Here is a 27255-nt window from a genome sequence, read left to right on the forward strand (position 1 = left end):
AGCTTACACTGAGGACTGCACAGATCCTTTGTGTGGTCCTTGGGGTAGAGCAGACAAATATAATACCCACAGGGGCCAGAGCTCAGACACTGACTGCCTTCAATTCTGCTCAGCTGTGCAGAATTAATCCCTTCTGAATGAAAAGAGAGAGAGAGAGAGGAAGAGAGAAAATTTACCATGCCTTACCTGGGAGTGTCACCGTTAAACCTGAAGAACCAAACATAGCTCTTTGGCGACACCCATCACAAGCCTCTAAGGATCCATCAAAAGCAGCCAGTCCACTTAATTGAGTGATAGTATAATGAGAAAAACCACCACATCAAAAAAAAAAAAAAAAAGAAACCAAAGAATATCTCCACAATTCCAAGCAACATATACAGAAACTGAGGAAACAAGAACAAGGAAGACATTATGATGCCCCCAAATGAATAAGACACCCCAATTCAAGATTATAAAGGTGAAGAGATAGAATAAATGCAAGAAATGGATATCAAAATATTTATGACAAGAACACTTAAGAAGTTCTCAAAAACAAATTCTTGAAATACAGAAATCCTTACTGGACAGGGTAGAAAATCTCTCTCATGAAAATGAAATCTTAAGGAGAAATCAAAATGAAATGAAGCAACTAGTAGAATATGAAATTGTGATAGTAAAGAGAAATCAAAATGAAATGAAGAATTCAATAGATCAAATGACAAATGCATTTGAGAGCCTTAAAAACAGAATCAGTGAAGCAGAAAAGAGAATATCGGACTTAGAAGACAGAGCACAGGAAAGTATACAGTCAAACCAAAGAAATGAAGAGGAAATTAGAAATCCAAAAAATATTGTTGAGAATCTACAGGATACTATTAAAAAACCCAACATTCAGGTTCTAGGAGTTCCTGAAGGCATAGAGAGACAGAAAGGATTAAAAGGCCTTTTTAGTGAGATACTAAGAGAAAACTTCCCAGGTTTGGAGAAAAACAGAGACATCCAAGTAGAGGAAGCTCATAGAACCCCTAATAAACATGACGAAAAGAAATCCTCACCACGATACATTGTAATCAAACTCACTACAGTGAAACATAAAGAAAAGATTCTAAAATGTGCAAGAGAGAAACATCAGATTACTCTCAGAGGATCTCCAATTAGACTCACGGCAGACTTCTCATCAGAAACCCTACAGGCTAGGAAGGAATGGCGAGATATAGCCCAGGTACTAAGAGGAAAAAAACTGCAAGCCCAGAATATTATATCCTGCAAAGCTCTCATTTGTGAATGAAGGTGAAATAGAGACCTTTCATAGCAAACACAAATTGAAAGAATTTATCACCACTCATCCAGCCCTGCAAAAGATGCTTAAAGATGTGTTACACTCAGAAACACAGCCATCAATATGAAAGAAGGTAAAGGAAGAAAACCTCCCAGTAAAAGATCACAGGAAGTTCAAAGTATATATTAGAAATATCTTTGGGAAAATGGCAGGGCAAAGTTACTACTTATCAACAGTCACATTGAATGTTAATGGCCTCAACTGTCCAGTTAAAAGACACAGACTGGCTGAATGAATTAAGGATCAAAACCTATCTATTTGCTGCTTACAAGAAACACATCTTTCCAACAAAGATGCATACAGACTGAAAGTGAAAGCCTGGAAAAAGATATTCCATGCCAACAGAAATGAAAAAAGAGCGGGTGTAGCCATCTTAATATCAGACAAAATAAACTTTAACACAAAAACTTTTGAGACAAAGAGGGGCACTATATGATGATTAAGGGATCAATTCAACAGGAAGATATAATGATTATCAATGTATATGCACCTAATTACAGGGCACTGGTTTATTTAAAATATATGTTAAGGGACTTAAAAGGGAGACATAGACTCCAATACAATAGTACTGGGGGACTTCAATACTCCACTCTCAGAAACACACAGATCAACCAGACAGAACATCAACAAGGAAACAGCAGATTTAATCAACACTATAGCCCAAATGGAACTAACAGACATCTACAGAACTTTCAATCCTACACTTAAAGAATTTACATTCTTCTCAGCAGTGCATGGAACCTGCTCCAGGATTGACCACATGCAAGGCCATAAGGCAAGTCTCAGCAAATTCAAAAGAATTAGAATTACAATGCAACTTCCCAGACCACAGTGGAATGAAGTGGGAAATCAGCAACTCAGGAATCCCGAAAGCATATATAAACACATGGAGACTGAACAACATGCTCCTGAATGAACACTGGGTCATTCAAGAAATCAAAAGAGAAATCAAAAACTTTCTGGAAGTAAATGAGGATAACAACACAACATATCAAAACATGGGATACAGCGAAAGCAGTGTTAAGAGGAAAGTTTATAGCAATAGGTGATTATATCAAGAAATTGGAAAGGCACCAAATAAATAAGCTTTCAATGCATCTCAAGAATCTAGAAAAATTGCAGCAAACCAGACCCAAAACTTGTAGGAGAAGAGAAATTATTAAAATCAGAGAAGAAATCAACAGGATTAACTCCAAAAAAAAAAAAATTACAAAAAAATCAGCCAAACGAGGAGCTGGTTTTTTGAAAAAAATGAACAAAATTGACACACCATTGACTCAACTAACTAAAAAAAGAAAAGACCCAAATCAATAAAATCAAAGATGAAAAATGAAATGTAACAACAGACACCACAGAAATAAAAAGAATCATCAGAAATTACTATAAAGAGTTGTATGCCAGCAAACAGGGAAATCTATCAGAAATGGATAGATTCCTGGACATATGCAATCTACCAAAATTGAACCAGGAAGACATAGAAAACCTAAACAAACCCATAACTGAGATGGAAATTGAAACAGTAATGAAGGCCCTCCCAACAAAGAAAAGCCCAGGACTAGATGGATTCACTGCTGAATTCTACCAGACATTTAAAGAACTGACTCCATTTCTTCTCAAACTATTCAGAACAATCAAAAAAGAGGGAGTCCTCCAAAGTTCTTTCTATGAAGCCAGCATCACCTTAATCCCTAAGCCAGAGAAAGATGCAGCATTGAAAGAGAATTACAGACCAATATCCCTGATGAACACAGACGCAAAAATTCTCAATAAAATTCTGGCTAATAGAAGGCAATAACACATCAGAAAGATCATCCATCCAAACCAATTGGGATTTATCCCTGGTATGCAGGGATGGTACAACTATCACAAATCAATCAATGTGATACACCACATTAACAAACTGCAGAAGAAAAACCATGATTATCTCAATAAATGCAGGCAAAGCATTTGATAAAATACAACACTCTTTCATGATGAAAACTCTAAGCAAACTGGGTATAGAAGGAACATTCCTCAATACAATCAAAGCAATGTAGGAAAAACCCATGGCCAGCATCCTATTCAATGGGAAAAAGTTGGAAGCATTTCCACCGAGATCTGGTACCAGACAGGGATGCCCACTCTCACCACTGCTATTCAATATAGTTCTCAAAGTTTTAGCCAGAGCCATTAGGCAAGAAAAAGAACATAAGGGATACAAATTGGGAAGGAAGATGTCAAACTTTCCATCTTTGCAGACAATATGTTTCTTTATTTTTGGGGATCCAAAGGACTCTACTAAGAGACTATTGGAATGCATAGAGAAGTTTGGGAAAGTAGCACGATATAAAATCAGTGCACAAAAATCAACAGCCTTTGTATACACAGGCAATGCCACAGCTGAGGAAGAACTGCTAAGAGCAATCCCATTCACAATGGCTACAAAAATAATCAAATACCTTGGAATAAACTTAACCAAGGACGTTAAAGATCTCCATGATGAGAATTACAAAATCTTAAAGAAAGAAATAGAAGAGGATACCAAAAAATGGAAAAATCTTCCATGTTCATGAATTGGAAGAATCAACATCATCAAAATGTCCATTCTCCCAAAAGCAATTTATAGATTCATTGCAATATCAATCAAAATACCAAAGACATTCTTCTCAGATCTGCAACAAATGATACTGAAATTCATATGGAGACACAGGAGACCTCGAATAGCTAAAGCAAACTTGTACAACAAAAAGAAAGCTGGAGGCATCACAATACCAGATTTCAGGACATACTACAGGGCAGTTATAATCAAAACAGCATGGTACTGGTACAGAAACAGATGGATAGACCAATGGAACAGAATTGAAACACCAGAAATCAATCCAAACATCTACAGCCAACTTATATTTGATCAAGGATCCAAAACCAATCCCTGGAGTAAGGACAGTCTATTCAATAAATGGTGCTAGGAAAACTGGACTTCCACATGCAGAAGCATGAAGCAAGGTCCCTACTTTACACCTTACACAAAAATCCACTCAACATGGATTAAAGATCTAAATCTGTGACCTGACACCATCAAATAATTAGAGAACATTGGAGAAGCCATGCAAGATATAAGCACAGATAAGGACTTCTGGGAAAAAACCCTGGAGGCACAGGCAATCAAAGCCAAAATTAACATTTGGGATTGCATCAAATTGAGAAGTTTCTGTACTGCGAATAAACAATCAGCAAAGTGAAGAGGCAACTGACAGAATGGGAAAAAATATTTGCAAACTATGCAACAGATAAAGGGCTAATAACCAGAATCTAAAAAGAGATCAAGAAACTCCAAAACAATGAAACAAACAACCCACTCAAGAGATGGGCCAAGGACCAAAATAGACATTCTTCAAAAGAGGAAATCCAAATGGCAAACAAACAGATGAAAAATGTTCATGATCACTAGCCATCAGGGAAAAGCAAATCAAAGCCACAATGAGGTTTCACCTCACCCTGGATAGAATGGCTCACATACAGAATCTACCAACAACAGATGTTGGTGAGGAAGAGAGGAAAAAGGGACACTAACCAACTGTTGGTGGGAATGCAAACTGGTAAAGCCACTATGGAAGTCAGTCTGGAGATTCCTCAGAAACCTGAATATAACCCTACCATTCAACCCAGCCATACCACTTCTTGGAATTTACCCAAAGGAAATTAAATTGGCACATAATAAAGCTGTCTGCACCTTAATGTTATTGCAGCTCAATTCACAATAGCTATGACATGGAATCAACCTAAATGCCCATCCACAGTAGACTGGATAAAGAAATTATGGGACATGTACTCTATAGAATACTATAAAGCAGTAAAATAAAAAAATGAAATCCGGTCATTTGCAACAAAATGGAGGAATCTGGAAAACATCATGCTGAGTGAAATAAGCCAGTCCCAAAGGGACAAATATCATATGTTCTCCCTGATCAGTGACAACTAACCGAGCACCTAAAATGAAACCCGAAGGACTGAAATGGACACTATGTGAAACAGTGACTTGCTCACCCCTTGTACTGACTGTTGATGAACAACTTAATACTTTATCCCTTTTAGTATTTTTTTGTTCTACTTAATACTATTGGTTGAACTCTGTAATTAACACACAATTATTCTTAGGTGTTTAAATTTAAGTGAAAAGTGATCTCTGTTAAATATAAGAGTGGGAATAAGAGAGGGAGGAGAGGTACAATTTGGGACATGCTCAATCTGACTTGCATCAAATGGTAGAGTTAGAAATGTGCCAGGGGATTCCAATTCAATCCCATCAAGGTGGCATGTACCAATGCCATCTCACTAGTCAAAGTAATCAGTTCAGTTCAGAATTGATCATAATGATAGGATAAAGAGTCAAAGGGATCACATAAGCAAGACTAGTGTCTGCTAATACTAACTGATAGAATTAAAAAGGAGAGAATGATCCAACACAGGAAGTGGGATACACAGCAGACTCATAGAATGGCAGATGTCCTAAACAGCACTCAGGCCTCAGAATCAGCCCTTAAGCCATTTGGATCTGGCTGAAGAGCCCTTGAGATTATTTTAGGGATGGAAAGCCAAGACAATCCGGCCAAAAAATAAAAATAAAAAAACACGTAAATGAAAGATCCCTGCGAGTGAGATCTCAGTGGAAAGAATGTGCCATCAAAGAAGGAGAAGGAAGGAGGTACCTTTCTCTGAAGGGAGGAGAGAACTTCCACTTGGACTATGACCTTGTCTAAATAAGATTAGAGTTGGTGAACTCAAAAGGCTTCCATAGCCTTGGCAACACATGACAAGAGCTTAGGGTGATTACTGAGGCCATAAACAAGAGTGTCAATTGTTAAATCAATAACAGGAATCATAAGAACTTGTCTAAGCACATGAAGTGCTCACATAATATTCCAATTCCTCATTAATTCCTGGCTTGGCAAATACATTTGAAAGAAACATACTATAAGTTGGCCAGCACCACGGCTCACTTGGCTAATCCTCCACCTGTGACGCCGGCACCCTGGGTTCTAGTCTCAGTCGGGGTGCTGGATTCTGTCCCAGTTGCTCCTCTTCCAGTCCAGCTCTCTGCTGTGGCCTGGGAGTGCTGTGGAGGATGGCCCAGGTCCTTGGGCCCTGCACCTGCATCGGAGACAGGAGGAAGCACCTGGCTCCTGGCTTTGGATCAGCTCAGCACACCGGCCATGGCGGCCACTTGGGGTGTGAACCAATGGAAAAAGGAAGACCTTTCTCTGTGTCTCTGTCTCTCTCCCTCTCTCACTCTCTTACTAACTCTGCCTGTCCAAGAAAAAAAAAAAAAAAAGAAGAAAAGAAACACTACTATAAGTGGAGAAATTAAAATGTGGATAGAATTTTTGGAAATTATCATTAAATATATTATTATTTTTTCAATTCTCATAATTAACTTGTGGTTCTAAAACCTCAAGTACTTCTACAGATACTTAGAAAAAACATCCAAGGACTCTCTTTAACTTAATTGTTTAAAGAAGAAAATAATATCCTTCAATAAATCATTTTTAAGCCTTTAAAATTATGCCTGATCTTACCTACTAAAACAATTTGTGGATCATATCTCACAGTAAAATAGTAATAATTTGGTGGATAAATATGGCTGGAAAACAGGGTAAATACCTTGTAAAATCTTTGTGAATATTTAAAACTGCACTATCTAGTAATTCTTTACCCAAAACTTCCTGAAATCCACCTGTGCATCAATCCAGTTATCTGCATATTTTTAACAAATCTATATTTAAAAAAAATGCACTTAAGTTGCGGTTTCTGCCAAAAATTAGGCAAGAAACAAATATTAGGGTATCATGGAGCTCCTGCTTTTACTTTTGTTCATGTCTAAATGAGAACTGGCATGAAATTATAATCAAACTTTTGAGGATTTGAGTGATGGTCTCATGGGCTATTGACTGTTGGCCCACAGCTATTAGTCATTTTTTCTATGGACAGTGTATGAATTGTGCTATTCAAATGCCTATATCATCACGGATCTGGTAATTGCCTTTCAGTGACTTCATTCAACAAATTGAGGGATGTCAGTTTTGAACTTCTATCTTAAATAACTTCATCTCAGACCCAGAAGAGAATTATTTCTTAGTTCCCAGCTTCATACAATGTAACAGAAAATGAAGTTGTAGGCATCAAACAAGAATAGTATCATGAAATAGTGGATTCTCTTGTCCTTTCTAAAAATTATTGCTCCCTATAGTGGTAGCCACACATTTCTGACAGCAGGGGTTGATGATTTTGGAATTACAGTTGTAAATTCTGTGGGGATTCCTAAGAAGAAAGTGGGCAGGCAGCAGGCAACTCTCAATTGTTCTTGATTGATTTTGACAACTCATTTCCTCTCACTGGTTTTAAATACATCTTTTTTTTTTTTTTTTTTTTTTGACAGGTAGAGTAATAGACAATGAGAGAGACAGAGAGAAAGGTCTTTCTTCTGTTGGTTCACTCCCCAAATGGCTGCTATGGCCGGCACTGCACCAATCTGAAGCCAGGAGCCAGGTGCTTCTTTCTGGTCTCCCATGTGGGTGCAGGGGCCCAAGAACTTGGGCCATCCTCCACTGCCCTCCTGGGCCACAGCAGAGAACTGGACTGGAAGAGGGGCAACTGGGACAAGAACTTGGTGTCCATATGGGATGCCGGTGCCACAGGTGGAGGATTAACCAAGTGAGCTACGGCACCAACCCCTACATACACCTTCTGAGTAATGACCAGAATTTATAATTTCAAGCACTTAGAAATAGAAGCTCTAACACTTGATTTTACTGAATCAATAATGAAAAATATAGTCCCTAAGATATAAAGAGAGTGAGGATCACAGACTGAAACTAATTCAGGATCCTACAAGGACTTAATTTGAGGTCAAGCTTGAGTACTTATCACTAATAGAAATAACCAGTGTTATCTGACCAAGTTTTACTAGATGGGAATGGCATCCCATATTTGTGCCAGTTTGTGTCCCAATCTCTCCACTCCTGATCCAGCTCCCTGTTATTGAACCTGGGAAAATAGCAGCAAAATATGGCCCAAATGTGTGGGCCTCTACCCACACCACAGTGCCAGACCTAATAAATCTTATTAAAAACCTAAAGGAGGAAAATGTAAAATGTATAAATTACAGTTATATATAGGTATAAATTTCTGAAAAGTACATAATTTCATCCTTTTTGACATCTAAAATTTATTTGTAAATTATATAATTAAAAAAGATAAAGAGACATTGATTCTTATGTCTCTTCAGCATAAGACATCAACTTTCGCAGGTTCTAGATGCACTTAATCACAGAGTTTCATAGGTGTAATCAGTAATGTGGCTCAAATAAGTCTTATCCAAGGGATCCCAAATTTAAACAGGGTACTCAATACCATTTTAGAAAAGTTCCAAAATAGCATCAGAAGAAAAAAATTATTTATTTGGTACATTGCATTTTAATTATAGTTTTACCTAAATTTCCAATAGTCAGATGTACTCAAAAAATCCCACAGGTGGGAGAGATGGCCTAACACAGCAAGTAATTATTAAAATAAAAATTGTAAGCTACAATTTAACCAGGGAAAATAACAATCCACAGGTCCCAAACTAAAATAATTAAGATGACATAATAAAAGGAAACTCAATGTCTTCATGCATTAAAATTTATTACATTAGACTTAATAAACAAAAAGGTGATTATTCCAGCTCTTTCTCACTTGGCAGCGCAATTTTACCTGTTGAATCTGGAAAAAAGTAAATGGCATCTCATGGTAGATTACTAAAATCTTAATGCTATATGCCATTGATTATGTCCACCATACTTTATATCTAATATTAACATATCTGATGCCTCTTGATAAATGACCCATCTTAACTATTACAAAGGTGGCAAATGTGTTTTGCTCAAAGCTTTTCCAACAGCCCCTTAGTTTAGTTTGCCTTCACTTTGAAAAGACACTTCTTCTAGAGTATACATGAGCATCTCATTGACTTTGCCATCAAACACAATTTTTGCAAAGAATTTAACTGTACTCACCTTCAATGTTTATAAATTGGAAGAACAAATATCATCAAAATTCCCATTCTACCAATAGAAATTATTTTTAATTTTACTTTTACAATCATTTATTTATTTGAGAGGAAGTTATAGACAGAGAGATGGAGAGACAAAAAGCGATGCCTTCTAACTGCTGTAATGGCTGGTGCTGGGCTGATCTGAACCCAGGAGCTAGGAGCTTCTTCCTCATCTCCTATGTGGATATAGGAGCCCAAGCACTTGGGCCATCTTCCACTGCCTTCCTAGGCCATGAGCAGAGAGCTGGATCAGAGGAGCAGCTGGGACCCAAACTGGCATCCATATGAGATGCCAATGCCACAGACAGAGGCTCAAACTACAATTCCACAGTGCCAGCCCCTCAAAAGCAATTTACAGATTCAACGTGATCTCAATCAAAATACCAAGAACACAAGAACATTCAGAAGGAAGACCTTTTTCTCTTTCTCTCTCTCACTGTCTATAACTCTACCTGTCAAAATAAAAAAATAAAATAAAATAATTAAAAAAATAAAAGAACATACAGCATCACCTGATGGTTCAGGAGCATGACAAGTAGGACCCTGTGGTGGCCTATTACTGAATAGTTGCTCAAGAACTGATTCGAGGGGTGTTTGTTGGCAGCCACTGTTTGATCATTATGTATTTCACCAAGGGGGTCATTTATATGCCATGCAAACTAGAATGAAGATTGATAATAAAACTCCTGAGTGTCATAAATTTTTATCAAAATTAACAGGTCGGTTAGGAGCTCTTAATAAATAGTTGGGGGGTTGGTGCAGCAGGTTAAAGCCCTGGCCTACAGTGCTGGCATCCCATATGTGCTCCAGTTCAAGTCCCAGCTGCTCCACTTCTGACTCAGCTCTCTGCTCTGGCCTGGGAAAGAAGTAGAAAGATGGCCCAAGTCCTTGGGCCCCTGCACACATGTGGGAGACCTGGAAGAATTTCCTGGCTCCTAGCTTCAGATCAGCACAGCTCTGGCCATTGCGGCCATTTGGGGAGTGAACTAGCAGATGGCAGAGGCTGACTCTCTTTCTGTCTCTCTGCCTTTCTGTAATTATGCCATTATAGTAAATAAATAAATCTTAACAACAACTGTTAGACTGGACTTGGATGGGACTCAATTATCCCAATGAGAGACTTCAATGATACAAAAGCAAAGAGGTTTATTGTTCTAGCTCAATCTAGGGTCCACTCCTCCAATCATCACAGCAGTCATCTGATGAGGACCCATCCCATTTCCTTTGTGGGGTTTATATAGGGTTTTCAGAGACATTCTATATATTATAGCACCATTCAGCAAATCATCTCATTCTGTGGGAAATTTAAAGAACAACTCTTAAAAAATTGATTAGTAAATCCAGTGGTGGGAATAGACCTAGTAAAGGTGCTTAGATGGCTTTGGGGTTGATGCTTTTTAAAATGATTGGCTAAAGTGTAGGGTTCAAGCCGCGAGGGTGTATGTTCCAAACTGCAGGATTTTGGGATGTTATCAATCACCTTAATGGCCTAAAAAGACACTGGAAAAGACACCTGGATAGCAGGTATTTCACTGCTATCTGCTGATTGGCTGTTGCTAGGGGAGTTTATCACAAGGGGAGTTTATTTTTCTTCTTTCAGGAGATTTTGCCAAAGGGTTCAGGGTCTGGTCAGGCCTGAGTTACAAGATGGAGGCCTAGTCTAAAATAGCTGTGCCTTGATCCAGGCTCAGGTTCTTCACAACAACAACAAAAAGAAACAGTGGGGGTGATAATGAAGCTATTACCCAAGAAGTAGTTGGTTCTGCCCATTTGGGGAATTATTCTTGGAAAATGTTTATATATGCAGACAATGAACATTGTGCTGGGCGATTTCACAAAAAACATGATCAAGTTTTTCTATACTATAAGTCTTTTAACAGATGTCATAACCATGCTTGACATAATATTGATGAAAATGTGAAATGCACAAAATATGCAAGGTGGAAGGCAACATATATCCATAATTGCTTAAAGAATGAGGAGACTCCTCAAGCAGGCCCTATTGCAATTGAGGAAGATACTGATGGTGAAGAAAATGAAGATGCTGTAGTAGCATCTCTGCCCACTCAACACACCTCAGCCATCATCATCTTCAGCAGTTGACCCAGGCAGCATGCCATCAGACAGCTATAATTGAATACAGAGTCCTCTGGGTGCACATGCCCCAGCCAATACACCAGTGAAAGTGCCCCATAGCATGGGTATAACAAAGAATACTATCCAACCTACTCTATAGACTATTCCAGCCATTGATCCTGCACATTTCAGTATGGTTTCCCAAGGCCATATCCACCTCACCCCTGAGGAGTTTGTGAGAACTCAGAAATACTGCAAATATGCTGCCAGTGCTTTGCAATATGAAGATGTAAGCACTGCCATTCAGAATCTACAGAAAGACCTCAAGTTACTGATGACTGACAGAGAATGAAGCCTTTGTACAACAGATCCACGTATCTTTGGCATAAAGAACTAACTCCATTACTGTCTTCACCTATCAAGAGGACAGTTTCAAGAAAGACTTCAGTTGAATTGAATATAACAATAAAATCTGTGTGTATCAGATTCCTTTTGAAGCATTCATCAGTAGCCTCAACCAGTTTTTATTGTCCATTTAATGGCTTCGATAATTTATAGGTACATAGGGCTGATGTTGGCAAGATCCTAAAAACACCCTTTGAACCCTGCTTCAGCAAATGAAAACACAGAAAATATATATTGGAAATAAGCTTTATTAATTTACATATGTGAAGAGAATTTTTTTTAAAAGGCATACTATTTGGACAAACAGATCATATTACTTTGCTGTAAAATTCTAAATCTAATGAAAGATTCCAGAATTGTCTAGATTAGAGATTATCTTTTTGTTTTCCTTAAGGCTTATAAAACAAATACAAATGTCCTAAAGTGCTAGATTAACCTGAAAAAATTATGTTCAAAACACAATTTTTATTCATTAGAGTTTAACATTGACAGAAGGGAAAGTCATTCAGTAAAGAGATAGAAATGCTTTCAGACTTAATATTAAGAATGTTGGTTCCCCAAATGCTTTTTCTTATCCATTCAGCTTAAGGTGAATTGGTATTTGCTGCATCAGCAGTCTGACTGCATGTCTTAGAGAATGAAAAATAGACACCTGTAGAGATGCCTGAAGAGTTGGTGCTTTTAAGTTAAGATTCTTCCCAGCTGCTGAGGAGTTCATTCCATTGAGTGCATAACTATGAATGATTCAGAAGACTTATAAGACTTAAGATACTCAGTTGTTAAGTTTATGAATTTTGTGGGAAATTATGGACTTACTGTGTCACCCAAATTTGCTGTGTTAAAAGAATAAATACAAAGATTCTTTTTAAATAAAACTTAAAAAAAAGTATAGGCTTGTATTGAACAAGATTTATCTAAACTTCATAAAATGCTGTTATTTTAATACAAAACATACATAAGCGTATGTTTTAAACATAAATAATTGATTATAAAAGCTTGTGTTTCTACTCAAATACACTTGTGAAAAGAAATTACAATTTATCCACAAAATAATCTAGAATTTCCTAATAGTAACTAACTTAAATAATGAAGTAAAACATCCTAAAACATCTTTTGTTTGTGTGAATTTAATTACAGTACCTTAAATTAGCATTCTCCATCCCAAAGGTTATTAAAAGTTTTGAAAGGGAGATAAACTCCATGAGGTTGGTAGATTTTCTGTTCTAAATTCTTCATGTACTTGGGGTTGGTGATGCAGTGCAAAGGTTAATCCTTTGCCTGTGGTGCTGGCATCCTTTATGGGTACCAGTTCTAGTCCCAGTTGCCCCTCTTCCAGTCCAGTTCTCTGCTATGGCCTGGAAAAGCAGTGGAAGATGGCCCAAGTGCTTGGGCCCCTGCACCCACATGGGAGACCAGGAAGAAGCAGCTGGCTCCTGGCTTTAGATCTGTGCAGCTCTGGCCATTGCAGCCATCTGGGGAGTGAACCGATGGAAGGAAGACCTTTCTCTCTGTCTCTCCCTTTCTCAGTCTGTAATTCTACCTCTCAAATAAATAAATAAAATCTTAAAAAATATATTCTTTATATATTCATATTAATTACAACCTCTTATTTTGGAAAAATGAGGGTTGGCCAGCGCCGTGGATCACTAGGCTAATCCTACGCTTTGAGGCGCTGGCACACAGGGTTCTAGAACCGGTCAGGGCACCAGATTCTGTCCTGGTTGCCCCTCTTCCAGGCCAGCTCTCTGCTGTGGCCAGGAAGTGCAGTGGAGGATGGCCCAAGTCCTTGGGCCCTGCACCCCATGGGAAACCAAGATAAGTACCTGGCTCCTGCCATCGGATCAGTGCAGTGTGCCGTGGCCGGCGCACTGCGGCCATTGGAGGGTGAGCCAATGGCAAAGGAAGACCTTTCTCTCTGTCTCTCTCTCACTGTCCACTCTGCCTGTCAAAAAAAAAAAAAAAAAGAAAGAAAGAAAAATGAGGGTTAATGGTTTATGACTTCTGCTAGTCTGTGATTATTACAAAGTAAAACTTCCAGTCAAGGTTTGAATTTGTAAATTCCTTATTGGCAATCAAATTATTATAACAAAAATTGTGGTACTAAGTTAATTGTCTTTAAATAAATACAAATTAGGAGAATATTTAGCAACTGAAAAACACTTGGCTATCAAAATTATTCAGATGCAGACAAGATAAGACTCCTTGTGGGGTAACCACATGCTGAATATCTGGTTTTTTTTTTTTTTTTATTTATATGTCTCACTGTCACAGGCTGGACAGCAACAGAACACAGTATGAGAATGATGAGCACTCCTCTAATTCTAGAGACAAATGTGCCCTGTCAGGACTTCATTGGCTTAACTCATCAAGACTCAGGAATAAATGTTTCTGTTTTCAAGAGAATTGTGGGGCCAGCACCATGGTGTAGTAGGTTAATCTTCCACCTGTGGCACTGGCATCCCATATAGGCACTGGTTCTAGTCCCAGCTACTCCTCTTTCACTACAGCTCTCTGCTATGGCCTGGGAAAGCAGTAAAATATGGCCCAAGTTGCCTGGGCCCCTGCACCCATGGGCAACTGGGAAGAGGCACCTGGCTCCTGGCTTTGGATCAAGCAGTTCCAGCTGTTGTGGCCATCTGAGGAGTGAACAATTGGACGGATGACCTTTCTCTCTGTCTCTACCTCTCACTGTCTGTAACTCTGCCTCTCAAAGAAATAAATAAAATCTTTCAAAAAGTCTGTTAAAGTGAATTACAACCACCATTGTATGTTTTCCTTCACAACTTCAAGTGGACATAGCTCATAAAATAAAATCATAGGCTGATGCCATGGCTCACTTGGCTAATCCTATGCCTGTGGCACCAGCACCCAGGGTTCTAGTCCCAGTTGGGGTGCTGGGTACTAGTCCTGTTTGTTCCTCTTCCAGTCCAGCTCTCTGCTGGGCCCAGGAGGGCAGTGGAGGATGGCCCAAGTGCTTGGGTCTCTGCACCTGCATGGGATACCTGGAGGAAGTACACTGCTCTGGGCTTTGGATCAGCAGAGCACTGGCTGTAGTGGCCATTAGGGGAGTGAACCAACGGAAGGAAGACCTTTCTTTCTGTATTTCTCTCACTGTCTATAACTCTACCTGTCAAATATAAATAAATAAATAAATCATAGTTTCATAAATACTAAAACTTAAGACAATTGGTACCAATGAATAGCTTCTTTCATAGTCTCTCTTTAAAAATAATTAATAAACCAATTATTTTCTTCCTATGCTGCAAAGCCAGTCAATGCAATTGATTTCAAATTTAGAATTTTCAAATCACCCAGAAATGCACAATGTTAATGCTTTTGCAGCTTTATACAACCATAAAATAATAGCAATTTTTAATTCTTGCACTTTTTAACAGCAGGCAATGTTCAGCCTGAAGCCAGGATCCCAGAACTCCATGCAGGCCTGGGTGAGTTCAGTTAATTATGAGGACACACAGTCTTCAGTGACACCTGTCTTTATAAAGACACATCTCAATACAAAATAAAACTCCCTACTCAGGACTTTTGAGATCCAAGAGAAAACTCAAATATTTTGCAGATGAGTGCAAAGCAGAAATCTGGAGACTTCTGTGAGCCAACAAGTTCCCTGCCTACTTGAGAATCAGCCTGGTCAAGCAAAGCCACTTGGCACCTGTGCCCAGAGTCTTATCTCTTGAGTGAGTCTAAAGACAGCCCAGTCATTGGGCACTGGCAGTTTTGGACCACCTTAATCCTGAAGTGGGTACACAAACTAGTCAACTCCAATTTCGGCTGAGTTATCAGACTGGAAATCTGGACAAAGATTGTCACCCATTAAGGAATGTGGACACAGGAATGGCCAAAAAAGAACCATCAGGAGATGCGCACAACAGGAGTCAGAGTACTAAGGGCTAATAAATGCACAGATCCTAGACCAAGGCAACAGGCAATGCCAACCTTCTCTTTTGTTGCAAAATTTTCTTATTTTATCTTAAAGGCCTTAAGAAACAGATCTGTAGGCATCGCATGTGTAAGACAAACATGGATCATTCATAATTGGTCTATAAATATTAGCATTCTTGCCCTGATCAATGAGCCTCAGGAACTAGCTCAGGGAGGGGCAATTAAAGGGAATCACTTCTGTCTCATTTCTAGGGAAATATACATCCTCCATGAACTGCTTCTTACAAAACATTTCTCCAGTTTTCCAGGAGAAATACATCAACTCTGAAGAGGCTACTTTTTTTTTTTTTTTTCCATAGAGCCCAACACCTGTCTTGGGAATCACCTGTGATGCCAGGTAGATGGATAAGAAAGCCAATTGAAATCATCTACTAGAAGATAAGATACTTTACCCAAATTACTATATTTCACTACAGAACAATGCAAAATGAATCACAAAGAACTCCAGTCAATCAATCCCCTGGTTTAAGCAAAGGGCATATTTGCATTACTCCAGATATACAGGCCTCTCTTTCTGTTGTACCCTCATGTGGACTATCTGCATAGGGATACAGAGTGAGGGGGAGGCTGCAGCAGTAAAAATGACCAATGTTTCAATTATGAAACTGATTTTTAATTATCTCAAATTCAGTCATAAAAATTCTGCTCTAAGCAAGACACATAAAGCCAAGCTCATCCCTTTCTCAACAAAAATTTAATGCTAACGCATATTTAGGAGTGTACTATTGCATTTAATTCCAGTACTTCTCTACATCTTATTTTTTAAGATTTTATTTATTTGAGAGGTCAAATTATAGACAGTGAGAGGAAGAGACAGAGATAAAGGTCTTCCATCTGCTGGTTCACTCCCCATATAACAGATGGAGCTGCACTGATCTGAAGCCAGGAGCCAGGAGTTTCTTCTCTGTCCCCTCCTTGGGTACAGAGGCCTAAGCACTTGAGCCATCTTCTACTGTTTTCCCAGGTCATAGTCACAGCTGAGAGCTGGATCAGAAGAGAAGCTGGGACTAGAACCAGTGCCCATATAGGATGTCAGTGCCACAGGCAGAGGATTAAACTACAAAGCCACAGTACCAGCCCCTCTACATCTTATAAGCACATCTTATCTGTAAGAAGAAAACTGAAAAGTGAGTCCAGTATATCACAAATTATGTTAGAAATTATCTCTAATTTAAAAAAAAAAAAAAAAGGAAAACCCTATAATAGAAACTTGCACAAATGACCTGTGTCCTATTACTTTATCCTTTGGAATACTTTTCAAGATTTCTTCTGGCCTTCCCATCTTCCCTTGTTCCTCATACCCTTTCTACATCACTGCTTCTCTGTCCCTGCAGCTCTCTCCCTTTGGAAGCAGTCTTATAGACTGTCAATCATTATTTCAGAATGTATTGTAGGAAGGGCCTGAATGGCCTTCTAATGTCCCTTAAATATATATTTCCATAAAACAGATGATAGAGGGGCTGGTACTGTGTCCCAGCAGGGAAAGCTGCTGCCTGCACTGCTGACATCCCATGAGGGTGCTGCTTTGAGTCTCGGCTGCTCCATTTCTGATCCAGCTCTCTTCTAAGGTCTGGGGAAGCAGTAGAAGATGACCCAAGTCTTGGGCCCCTGCGCCCATGTGGGATAACTGGAAGAGGCTCCCAGCTCTTGGCTTCAGTTCAGGGTAGCTTCAGCCTGGGACATCTGGGAGTAAACCAGAAGATGGAAGACCTTTCTCCCCACCCCCCCTTCTCTGCCTCTGCTTCTCTAACTCTGCCTTTCAAATAAAAATAATAATAATAAAAACAGACAGTAGAGCGTAGTGGGAAAGCCATTGCCTGTGATGCTGGTATTCCATATTGTGCATGAGTTCATGTCCCAGCTGTCTCTACTTCTGATCCATCTCCTTCATGTGCCTAGGAAAGCTGCAAAAGATGGTGCTTGTGCTCCTACTCCCATGTGGGAAATGTGAAAGATACTGGCTCCTGACTTTAATCCAGTCCAACTGCAGCTGTTGTGGCCATTAGGGGTGTGAAACAGTGGATAAATGATTTATGTCTCTCTCTCTTTGTAACTCTGCCTTTCAAATAAATAAATATTTTTAATTTTTTTAAAAAATTTAACAAATGGCCCTATATATTCTAACTCACCTTGACATGTAACAAGAGCCAAGAAAGTTGCTGCTGATTTTATGTAGTGTCTCCTCAATCCATTCTATAAGGAAAAAAAATATGTATTTCTTTTGCTATCCAAGCACTCAAATCCAAAAGAAATAATACTACCAGTACAACTCTGTTTAAGGCTGCTCCTGCACTGAAGAAAAGTAAAGGAGCAAGGGGCCCAAACCCTGTGTGGCCAGCTGGCAGTCCCCACCTCACTCTGCATCTGAGTTTCTGGTTAGAGATGGAGACAAAGGCAACTCCAGATACTGCAGTGGTACACAAACAGCCTCAATCACAGACACTCCTTGTGTTGTGCAACAGGAGAGCACAGAGCACTATGTAAGGGAGGAATACATTGAAAAAAAAAGAAAAAGGATGTCAACCGACATAGCTAAGAATTTCTCCACTCTGCTGATCATGATCTCAAGGATGTCCAGGCCAGAATTCCATTTCACTTTGGAAAACCCATTCCATGAAGTTTTCTCCGCCTAGGTGTATTCTTATGTGAGGAATTTGTCTTCCTGTGAGAGAGGGCACCACGACAGACTGAAAACCAGTCAAAGGCCGGCGCCGTGGCTCAATAGGCTAATCCTCCACCTTGCGGCGCCGGCACACCGGGTTCTAGTCCCGGTCGGGGCACCGGATTCTGTCCCGGTTGCCCCTCTTCCAGGCCAGCTCTCTGCTATGGCCAGGGAGTGCAGTGGAGGATGGCCCAGGTGCTTGGGCCCTGCACCCCATGGGAGACCAGGAAAAGCACCTGGATCCTGGCTCCTGCCATCGGATCAGCGCGGTGCGCCGGCTGCAGCGGCGGCCATTGGAGGGTGAACCAACGGCAAAGGAAGACCTTTCTCTCTCTGTCTCTCTCTCTCACTGTCCACTCTGCCTGTCAAAAATAAAATAAAAAAAAAAAAAAAAAAAAAAAAAAAAGAAAACCAGTCAAAAAGCAGAGTGATGGCTTTAATTCTCAGAGGTGAATGGACAACCACATCTATGAATTCTGCCTTGAAAAATAGCTTCCTTCTGCTCTAGGAATCTGGTATAGTTTAGGGCTAAAATGAGAAACACAGAGACCAGCTGGGTCTGTTAAGTGAGAAGAAAGGAAGCTTGATTTCCAGTTGTTACTTTGTAGCATGTTAGTTTTGAGAGGATTTCATTTTCCACTTCTATTTGAAGAAACGGAAAAGTAGAATCAGTGCCAGCCTAACACATGGCAGCTTTAGCCACTGATGACATCACAGCTTGCTACCCAGAAGTGGCAGCCAAAATAAACTCAACAAACGAGAACCAAAATAAAACAGAAGAGTCTAACATAATACCAACAGTTGTTCAGCAGATATTACCCAGATCTTGACACACAAGTCACCAGGATAAAGGGTGGGGCTGGCTTTGTGGCACAGTGGATTAAACAACCACTAAATAAAATGCTGGGATCCAATATGTGTGTCCATTCTGTAAAAAAGATTTATTTATTTGAAAGTCAGAGCTTTGGGGGCCAGGGCTGTGGCACAGCTGGTTGAGACACTGGCCTGCATCCCATATGGTCACCAGTTTGGGTCTTGGCTGTTCCACTTCCAATCCACCTGCCTGCTAATGTGCTTTGCAAAGTGGCACAGTATGGCCCAAGTCCTTGGTCCCCTATATCCACATGGGAGATCCAGAAGAAGCTACTGTCTCCTGGCTTCAGATCAGCTCAGCCACTGTGGCCATTTGGGGAGTGAACCAGCAGACTTAAGACCTCTCTATCTGTCTCTATCTCTATCAGTAACTCTGTCAAATAAATAAAATAAATCTTAAAAAATGTCAGAATTATGGAGAGGAGGGAGAGTCAGATGGGATGACATTGTGGACTAGCAGGTAAAGCTGCTGCCTGCAGTGCTGGCATCCCATATAGGCACCAGTTCATGTCCTGGCTGCTCCACTTCTGATCCAGCTCTCTGCTAGTGGCCCTGGAAAAGTAGAAGATGGCCCAATACCTGGGTCCTTGCCACCCAAGTGGGAGACCTGGATGAAGCTCTTGGTGCCTGCCTTGGGCGTGGCACAGTTCTGGTCATTGCATCCATGTAGGGAGTAGACCAGCAGATGGAAAATCTCTTTCTCATTCTCTCCCTTCTCTATCTCTGCCTTGCAAATAAATAAATAAATGCTAAAAAGAGAGAGATCTTCCATCTGAGATGGCTGCAATGGCCAGGGCTGAACCACACAGAAACCAGGAGCCAGGCACTTCATCTGGGTCTCACACATGGGTTACAATGGCCCAAACACTTGAGTCATCTGCTTTTCTCAGGCCATCAGCAGGGAGCTAGGTTAGAAGTGGAGCAACTGGAACATGAACTGCTCTTCATCAGGGAATCTGGCATTGCAGATGGTGGCTTTCCCCATTGTGCCACAATGCCAGCCCCATGAGTGCCAGTTTGAGTCACAGCTATTCCACTTCTGATCCAGCTCCCTGCTAACACAAATGGGGAAGCAGAAAAAGATGGCACAAGTACTTGGGTCCTTGCACCAATGTGGGACACTGGGTTAGACTTCCAGGCTGGGCCAGGATTATTCATTGCAGTCTCTTGAATGAACCAGCAGATGCAAGATCCCCATCCTTCTGTCTCTGCCTCTTTGTAACTGCTTTAAAATAAAAATTTTTAAATCTTAATAAAATAAAGAGAAAGTGTGAGAGAGTAGCCACAGTAAAGTAACAGAGCAAAGCTACAGTTGTGCTGTCCCTCAGCAGCCTTCTGCCTTAAGTGGGAAGTCTCTGGCTTACAGACACTGACATAAAAGATACATTCTTGGCACATTTCAAAGCAAGAGATGAGAGGTTTACAAAATATATTGACTTTATGATGACTTTCATTCAATAGGTACACTGGGTTTAGGTATATGCCTTTTGTGCAGCCAAGTTAACCCAGGGTCTAATTCAAAGAGACATACTGAGGGAGATGTGCTGCCAGGGGAGAGAGCTGCAATGTCCCATTTTTCTTCTAGTATCATAAAGAGAAGGAAAAGGGCTACTCATGTCCATGGTTATAAGGAGGACAGAAGCAGAAGGGGGGAGCACATTACAAATATAGTTATTTTAAGAAAATAAAAGGAAATAAATTTCAGAATATAATGTGGGGTAGAAACACACCATCAGTTCATCAATTCTCACAGGGATCCAGGAAAACTGTCCTGCCTACCCATAGACCAAATGTTTCAAAACATTTTCTGATTAAATTCAGAAGATTACAGGAATCAGCACTCTGGGTGTTCAAAAGCCAAATTAAGTTTTAGTTTCCACTACTGGCAGATGTAGGCAATCACTCAGAACATGAGAAAAACTTTTCCATAAGAAGGAACATGAAATATGCAGTCACACAGAATAACTGTGCTTAGTGCTCAAAGTGAACCCCAGGATAAGCACCCAGAAAACCTGTTAGGTCTTGGGGCCAGCTCCATGGTATAGCATGTAAAAATTTGTTTATTTATTTAAAAGGCAGAGTTACAGAGAGGCAGGGCACAGAGAGAAGTCTTCCATGCACTGATTCACTCTGAAAATGGCTGCAATGGCCAGAGCTGGATCTATCTGAAGCCAGGAGCCAGAAGCTTCTGTCAGGTCTCCCATGCAGTGCAGAACCCAAGAACTTGGGCCATCTTCCACTGCTTTCCCAGGCCACAGCAGGAAGCTGGATCTCAAACCAGCACCCATACGGGATGCCAGCACTGTAGGTGGCAGCCTCACCTGCCATGCCACAGTGCCAGCCCTCAAAATAAACCTATTTTTAATAGCATTTTAACTGAGGGATGGGAGAGTTTGTTTATCCAAAGCAAGGATAACATAAGATAACTACTACACAGAAGAAGCTCCTGGCTCCTGGCTTTGGATAGGCACAGCTCCGACCACTGTAGCCAACTGGGGAGTGAGCCAGCAGATGAAGACTTATCTCTCTCTGCCTCTCCTCTCTGTAACTCTGACTTTCAAGTAAAATAAATAAATCTTAAAAAAAATAATTACTAGTACTCATTAACTTAAAAAATATAGAAATTTAATGAAACTCAAAATCTAACCAAAATCATCATCTACTACAAATTATAATCTTTATTTTGAGAGTCATATTAGAAAAAATTTAACCCCTCCCCCTCTTTGAAAAATGCACATGGGACAGGAGTAGTAGGTTAAGCAGACCCTGGCAGTGCCAGCACCCCACATGGGCACTGGTTCAAGACCTGGCTGCTTCATTTCCTTTTTTTTTTTTTTTTTTTTGATAGGCAGAGTGGACAGTGAGAGAGAGACAGAGAAAGGTCTTCCTTTTTGCCATTGGTTCACCCTCCAATGGCCGCCACGGCTGGCACACTGCAGCCAGCGCACCACACTGATCCTAAGCCAGGAGCCAGGTGCTTCTCCTGGTCTCCCATGCAGGTGCAGGGCCCAAGCACTTGGGCCATCCTCCACTGCACTCCCGGGCCATAGCAGAGAGCTGGCCTGGAAGAGGGGCAACCGAGACAGAATCCGGTGCCCTGACTGGGACTAGAAACCACTGTGCCAACACCACAAGGTGGAGGATTAGCCTATTGAGCCACAGCGCCGGCCTGCTTCATTTCCAATATAGCTCCCTAATTCACCTGGGAAAGCAAAGGATGATGGTCCAAGTGTTTGGGCCCCTGAAATCAAGTGTGAGAACCAGAAGAAGCTCCTAGCTTCTGGTTTTAGCCTGGCCCAGCTCAAGTCATTGTGGCCATTTGAGGAGTGAACCAATGGATGGAAGACCTCTCTCTGTCTCTCAATCTCTGTAAATCTGCCTTTCAAGTAAATAAAATGAATAAAAAAACCCTATACAACGTAGTATTTTGGTGATTCCCTCATACAAGGAAAGCTCAGATAAACTGTAGAGGAATCCTCCTGGCTTGATGCAATTCAGAAGGAGGATTGCTTCTGCCACCCTGTGGTAGACATCAATGAGAGTCATTAATGGGAAGATGAATGGACACATCAGACTGCTTCCTCACATGGCACCTTTTCTTAAAGACATCACTGCTGCATTACCAGATTATGTCTCTCATATGAAATATGTCTCTCCTAAAAATTTTAAAGAACTTGCCAGAAACTTATTGCAGAGCAGGGAATGATGTGCCAAGGACAGTGAGTTAGCCTGAGTAGTCCAGGAATCCTATTCTTGGTTGTTTTCAAGTTCGTGTTAACGTACACACAACATAGTTATGTAAGACAACATAGTGTCTTACAGTTGTTTCCTGGGTGTGAAGCAGCTCTTTTCAGCAGAAACATCACTGCTTGTCCACTCGCAAGCACTGTGATAGGGAGTACATGCGAGAAAAGGTCAAAACACACTGGGTTTGAGAGGAAGAATGCTGTCACCCTAGCAACATCTATCCAGGAGTCCCTTTCTATTTTTACTTCCTAGGTAACCTTACTATGCTAAATGACTTTCACAGATTAGTAATCTGGTGACAACAGGACTCTAACAGAATCTATGAATCACTCAGTCAATCAAGGGATAACTTCATTACACTGAAAGTTAGTCTATAGCAATAGTTTTCAGGTCCACATTGCTCTTATTTATTTATTTGAGAGGTAGAATTACAGATAGTGAGATGGATAGACAGAGAGAAAGGTCTTCCTTCTGCTGGTTCACTCCCCAGTTGGCCAAAATTGCCAGAAGAGCTGCACTGATCTAAAGCCAGGAGCCAGGAGCTTCTTCTGGGTCTCCAACATGGGTGCAGAGGCCCAAGCACTTGGGCCATCTTCTACTGCCTTCCTAGGCCATAGCAGAGAGCTGGATCAGAGGAGGAGCAGCTGGGACTCAAACGGGTGCCCATATGGGATGCTGGCACCACAGGCTGAGGATTAACCTACTGAGCCACAGTGCCAGCCCAAAGCCATCTTTACCATACTGTGTGGGCATCTCTGTGGGGGAGAGGGGCACATTTTCTCTTTTCTTCCTTACCCGTCTTCACATTAACACCTTGTACAAAGGTTTCCACAGACCAGTCATTTTGAAAATCTATCACTAATATCCTCCCATGTTGAAAATGTCATGGGGTTAAACACAGAACCCAGAATAAGAAAAGTAACTTGAAGCTGGTGTTGTGGCTGAGCGGGTAAAACCATATGGGTGCCAGTTCAAGAGCTGGCTGTTCCACTTTTGATCCAGCTCTCTGCTATGGCCTGGGAAAGCAGTGGAAGATGGCCCAAGTGCTTGGTCCCCTGTACCTGTGTGGGAGACCTGGAAGAAGGTCCTGGCTTCTGGCATCAGATCCATGTAGTTCTGGTCATTCTGACCATATGGGGAGTGAACCAGCAGATGGGAGCTCGCTCTCTCACTCTCTCTCTCTCTCTCTTTCTCTCTGTCTTTGCCTCTCTGTAACTCTGCCTTTCAAATAAATGAATAAAATTATTTTTAAAAAAGTAACCGGCCGGCGCCATGGCTCACTTGGTTAATCCAATGCCTGCAGCGCCAGCATCGCATATGCACACCGGATTCTGTCCCATTTGCTCCTCTTCCAGTCCAGCTCCCTGCTGTGGCCCAAGTGTTTGGGCCCCTGCACCCACGTGGGAGACCAGGAGGAAGCACCTGGCTCCTGGCTTTGGATCAGCACAACGCACCAACCATAGTGGCCATTTGGGGGGTTAACCAATGGAAGGAAGACATTCCTGTCTAACTCTGCTTGTCAAATTAAAAAAAAAAAAGTAACTGGCCCTCTTAATTAAAACCATATGGACTATAAGATAATCAGCTTGGTGGAGCATTGAGTGACTGTAAAGAACTAGACAAGAAAAATTGATACTTTTCTGTATTTATGTTTTCATAGCTCTCCACTTTATGAAAATCCAGATTGAATTAGCTCATTATTAACTCACATGGTAGACTTGCATTAATTTCAGTTCACTTCTCACTTTGCAAAGGGATTAGCAGCAGGTAATAAAAGTTGACATCCCTAATAACATGAGAAGAAAGAAAGGTTGAAGACAGAAATCGAAATGCAGGAAAATAAATCAGGTAGGTTTCCATGGCCTCAAGCTCCAGATTGGAAAAGAGTCTGTTAATTAAACACGGAGGAGCGATCAATCCACAAAGCTACTGCACAAGCTTCACGTGCTGCTGGGAAAGTCAGCCAAACACATAGCGCCCCAGCTGTTAAATGTGTCTGCAGGGTCCAGGAGCCAGAGCCTACTCTGATCTTCCATCTCCACCTGTCCACTGCCTTGGGCTCTGGCTGAGGAATGCTGAGCCCCGCCCAGCTGGAACTACCAGGGGATATAGCCGGAGGCCCAGCCACAAGGCATTCTCTGACCCACCCAAAGTGAGAACTGGGCTTATTTAAATGTAGGGAATGGGACTCCTTCCTTTGCCATGCTCTCAACTGCCCTGCTTGTGCCGCTCCTCGTCCAGTGTACTTTAAGGAGAATTTGAGCAAGGCAACCCATGGGACTGGCCGTGCACTGGGAGGCTGGGAAGCGGCGGTGGGAGACACAACACCTGGGACCCAGCCTTGACTCTGCCGGAAAAGCTCCCAGGATCACTGAGAAGCAAGTGATCGAGGTCTGGGAGCCACCACCCACCATCACACCCACCCCTCTCCCACACACACATAGATGCCCCTCCTGTTCTCCATACTTGCCGTGGAAAATCTCGGGAGCATGTCCCCTTTCTTCAGGACACACGGGGAGCAAAGCGGAGAGTGTGGAACAGGAGAAGTCGCTGGAACTTGGCGCCCACAGTGGCAGATGCAGAGGCACAGAAGCAGCGGGCGGCAGGTCTGGGGCGTGTGCTCCCGAACCGCCTGCAATTGCACTTGCAGAGCAAGACTCCCCAGTGAACGTGAGAGAAGTAGCAGCGCGGCCTCTCGGGGACCTCTCTGATCAGTAAATGAACTTCCTCTGTTCTCAACCCCGGGCCACAAGGAAAGGCACGCGCATGCGCACGTTCTCCCACATGCACACGCACAGGCGTTCAGCGCACGGAAAACGTTGGAGCACCAGGTGACTCTGGGAAATGGAGTCCAGGCCAGGGCATTCCTAGCTGGACTTACAGGCCCTCTCCTAGGGCTTCAGTGCAGGGTGGGCGGAGACAGGCTGGGAACCAGAGAGCGTTTGCTTTTGTTTACATCCCTCCTCCCCTTCCTTCCTACCCCAGATCTCAAGGGTCAGCTGCTGTTCTTCCTTTCTTGAACAAAATCTTAAGAAGTTACAGCCACTGCTGCTGAGTCCCAAATCCCGGTTCCCTCACACACGCTGTTTCTCAGAAAAATCCCCCTGCTGCTTTATTCCTGGACAGCTTCTCTCAAGTAATGAATAACAAGGATTTCAATGTAACTCTTAGCACAGGTGTACACGGCATAGTTTAACATCTAGATTTGAGAATACAATTTTTATTTGTGTCTTTTATTTGTGTTTTTTTCAAAGCATTTTACACTACCCTCTAATTCACCAAGTACAAAAAAAAAAAAAAAAAAAAAAAAGAAAAAAGAGAACTGGATACAGGACTAACATTGCCAAGTATCTTCTAGGGGCCAGATTAACAGAGTAAATGCCTTACTTTGTATCAATTATACCTTAGGTTAATTCTGGAGACAGTATTTTCAATTTACAAAGACAAAGCTGAGGTGGAAAGAGATTAGAATTAAATTTGCCCATTTAAGTATGGTAAAAAAAAAAAAAAGTCTAGGTTAAAGGCCAACCAAAGTGAAATATTGGTTTAAGAAATCTTTTGGGACCAGCACTGTGGCATAGTGGGCTAAGCCTCCGCCTTCAGCACCGACATTCTATATGGGGGCTGGTTCAAGTTTCTGCTGCTCCACTTCCAATCCAGCTTTCTGCTCTAGCCTGGGAAAGCAGTAGAAGATGGCCCGAATGCCTGGGACCCTGCATCCACATCAGAGACCCAGAATTTCCTGGCTCCTGGCTTTGGATCAGCTTAACTATGGCTATTGCAGCCATTTGGGGAGTGAACAAGTGGATGGAAGACTTCTCTCTCTCTCTGCTTCTGCCTCTCTGTAACTCAGCCTTTCAAATAAAAAAAAATCTTCTTGAAAAAAAGAAATATTTCTTTTATCTTGGGGCTCAGTTTCCAAAACCCCAGATTTCTCATCTCTAAAATAAAAAGTGAGGGAGAGGAAGAGTATCTACAATCCTAATCTTCACTGTAGAGAAACACATAGGATTATAACTTATCTAAAAAAGAAAGGAGATTCAAAGTTGCTATTGCTGTATGGTTATTTTTCTCAAGTTTAATATCAAGATAGCATAAATATTATGCATTCTTAGGTATATGTGTGGTGTTTGATTTTTAAGATTT

At 41.2% G+C, this 27255-nt stretch overlaps 1 protein-coding gene and 1 pseudogene across 3 annotated transcripts in view; one reads left to right on the top strand and one right to left on the bottom strand.

Annotated features, from left to right (window-relative positions):
* LOC103351311 (zinc finger protein 271-like) overlaps positions 1–25894 on the bottom strand; it is a 38891-nt gene extending 12997 nt beyond the window's left edge. Inside the window, exon 1 of one of the 3 annotated variants that reach the window (XM_008269823.4) lies at positions 25580–25894. In XM_008269823.4, the coding sequence (XP_008268045.4) occupies positions 25580–25600 (21 nt within the window). In that variant the 5' untranslated portion in view covers positions 25601–25894. The other 2 variants (XM_070058386.1, XM_070058385.1) reach the window with 2 other exon arrangements.
* Positions 10744–11814, top strand: LOC100340944 (vacuolar protein sorting-associated protein VTA1 homolog pseudogene; annotated as a pseudogene).
* Positions 25895–27255: the final 1361 nt, after the last annotated feature.

Source organism: Oryctolagus cuniculus, chromosome 15, assembly GCF_964237555.1.
Source record: "Oryctolagus cuniculus chromosome 15, mOryCun1.1, whole genome shotgun sequence".
NCBI lineage: Eukaryota > Metazoa > Chordata > Mammalia > Lagomorpha > Leporidae > Oryctolagus > Oryctolagus cuniculus.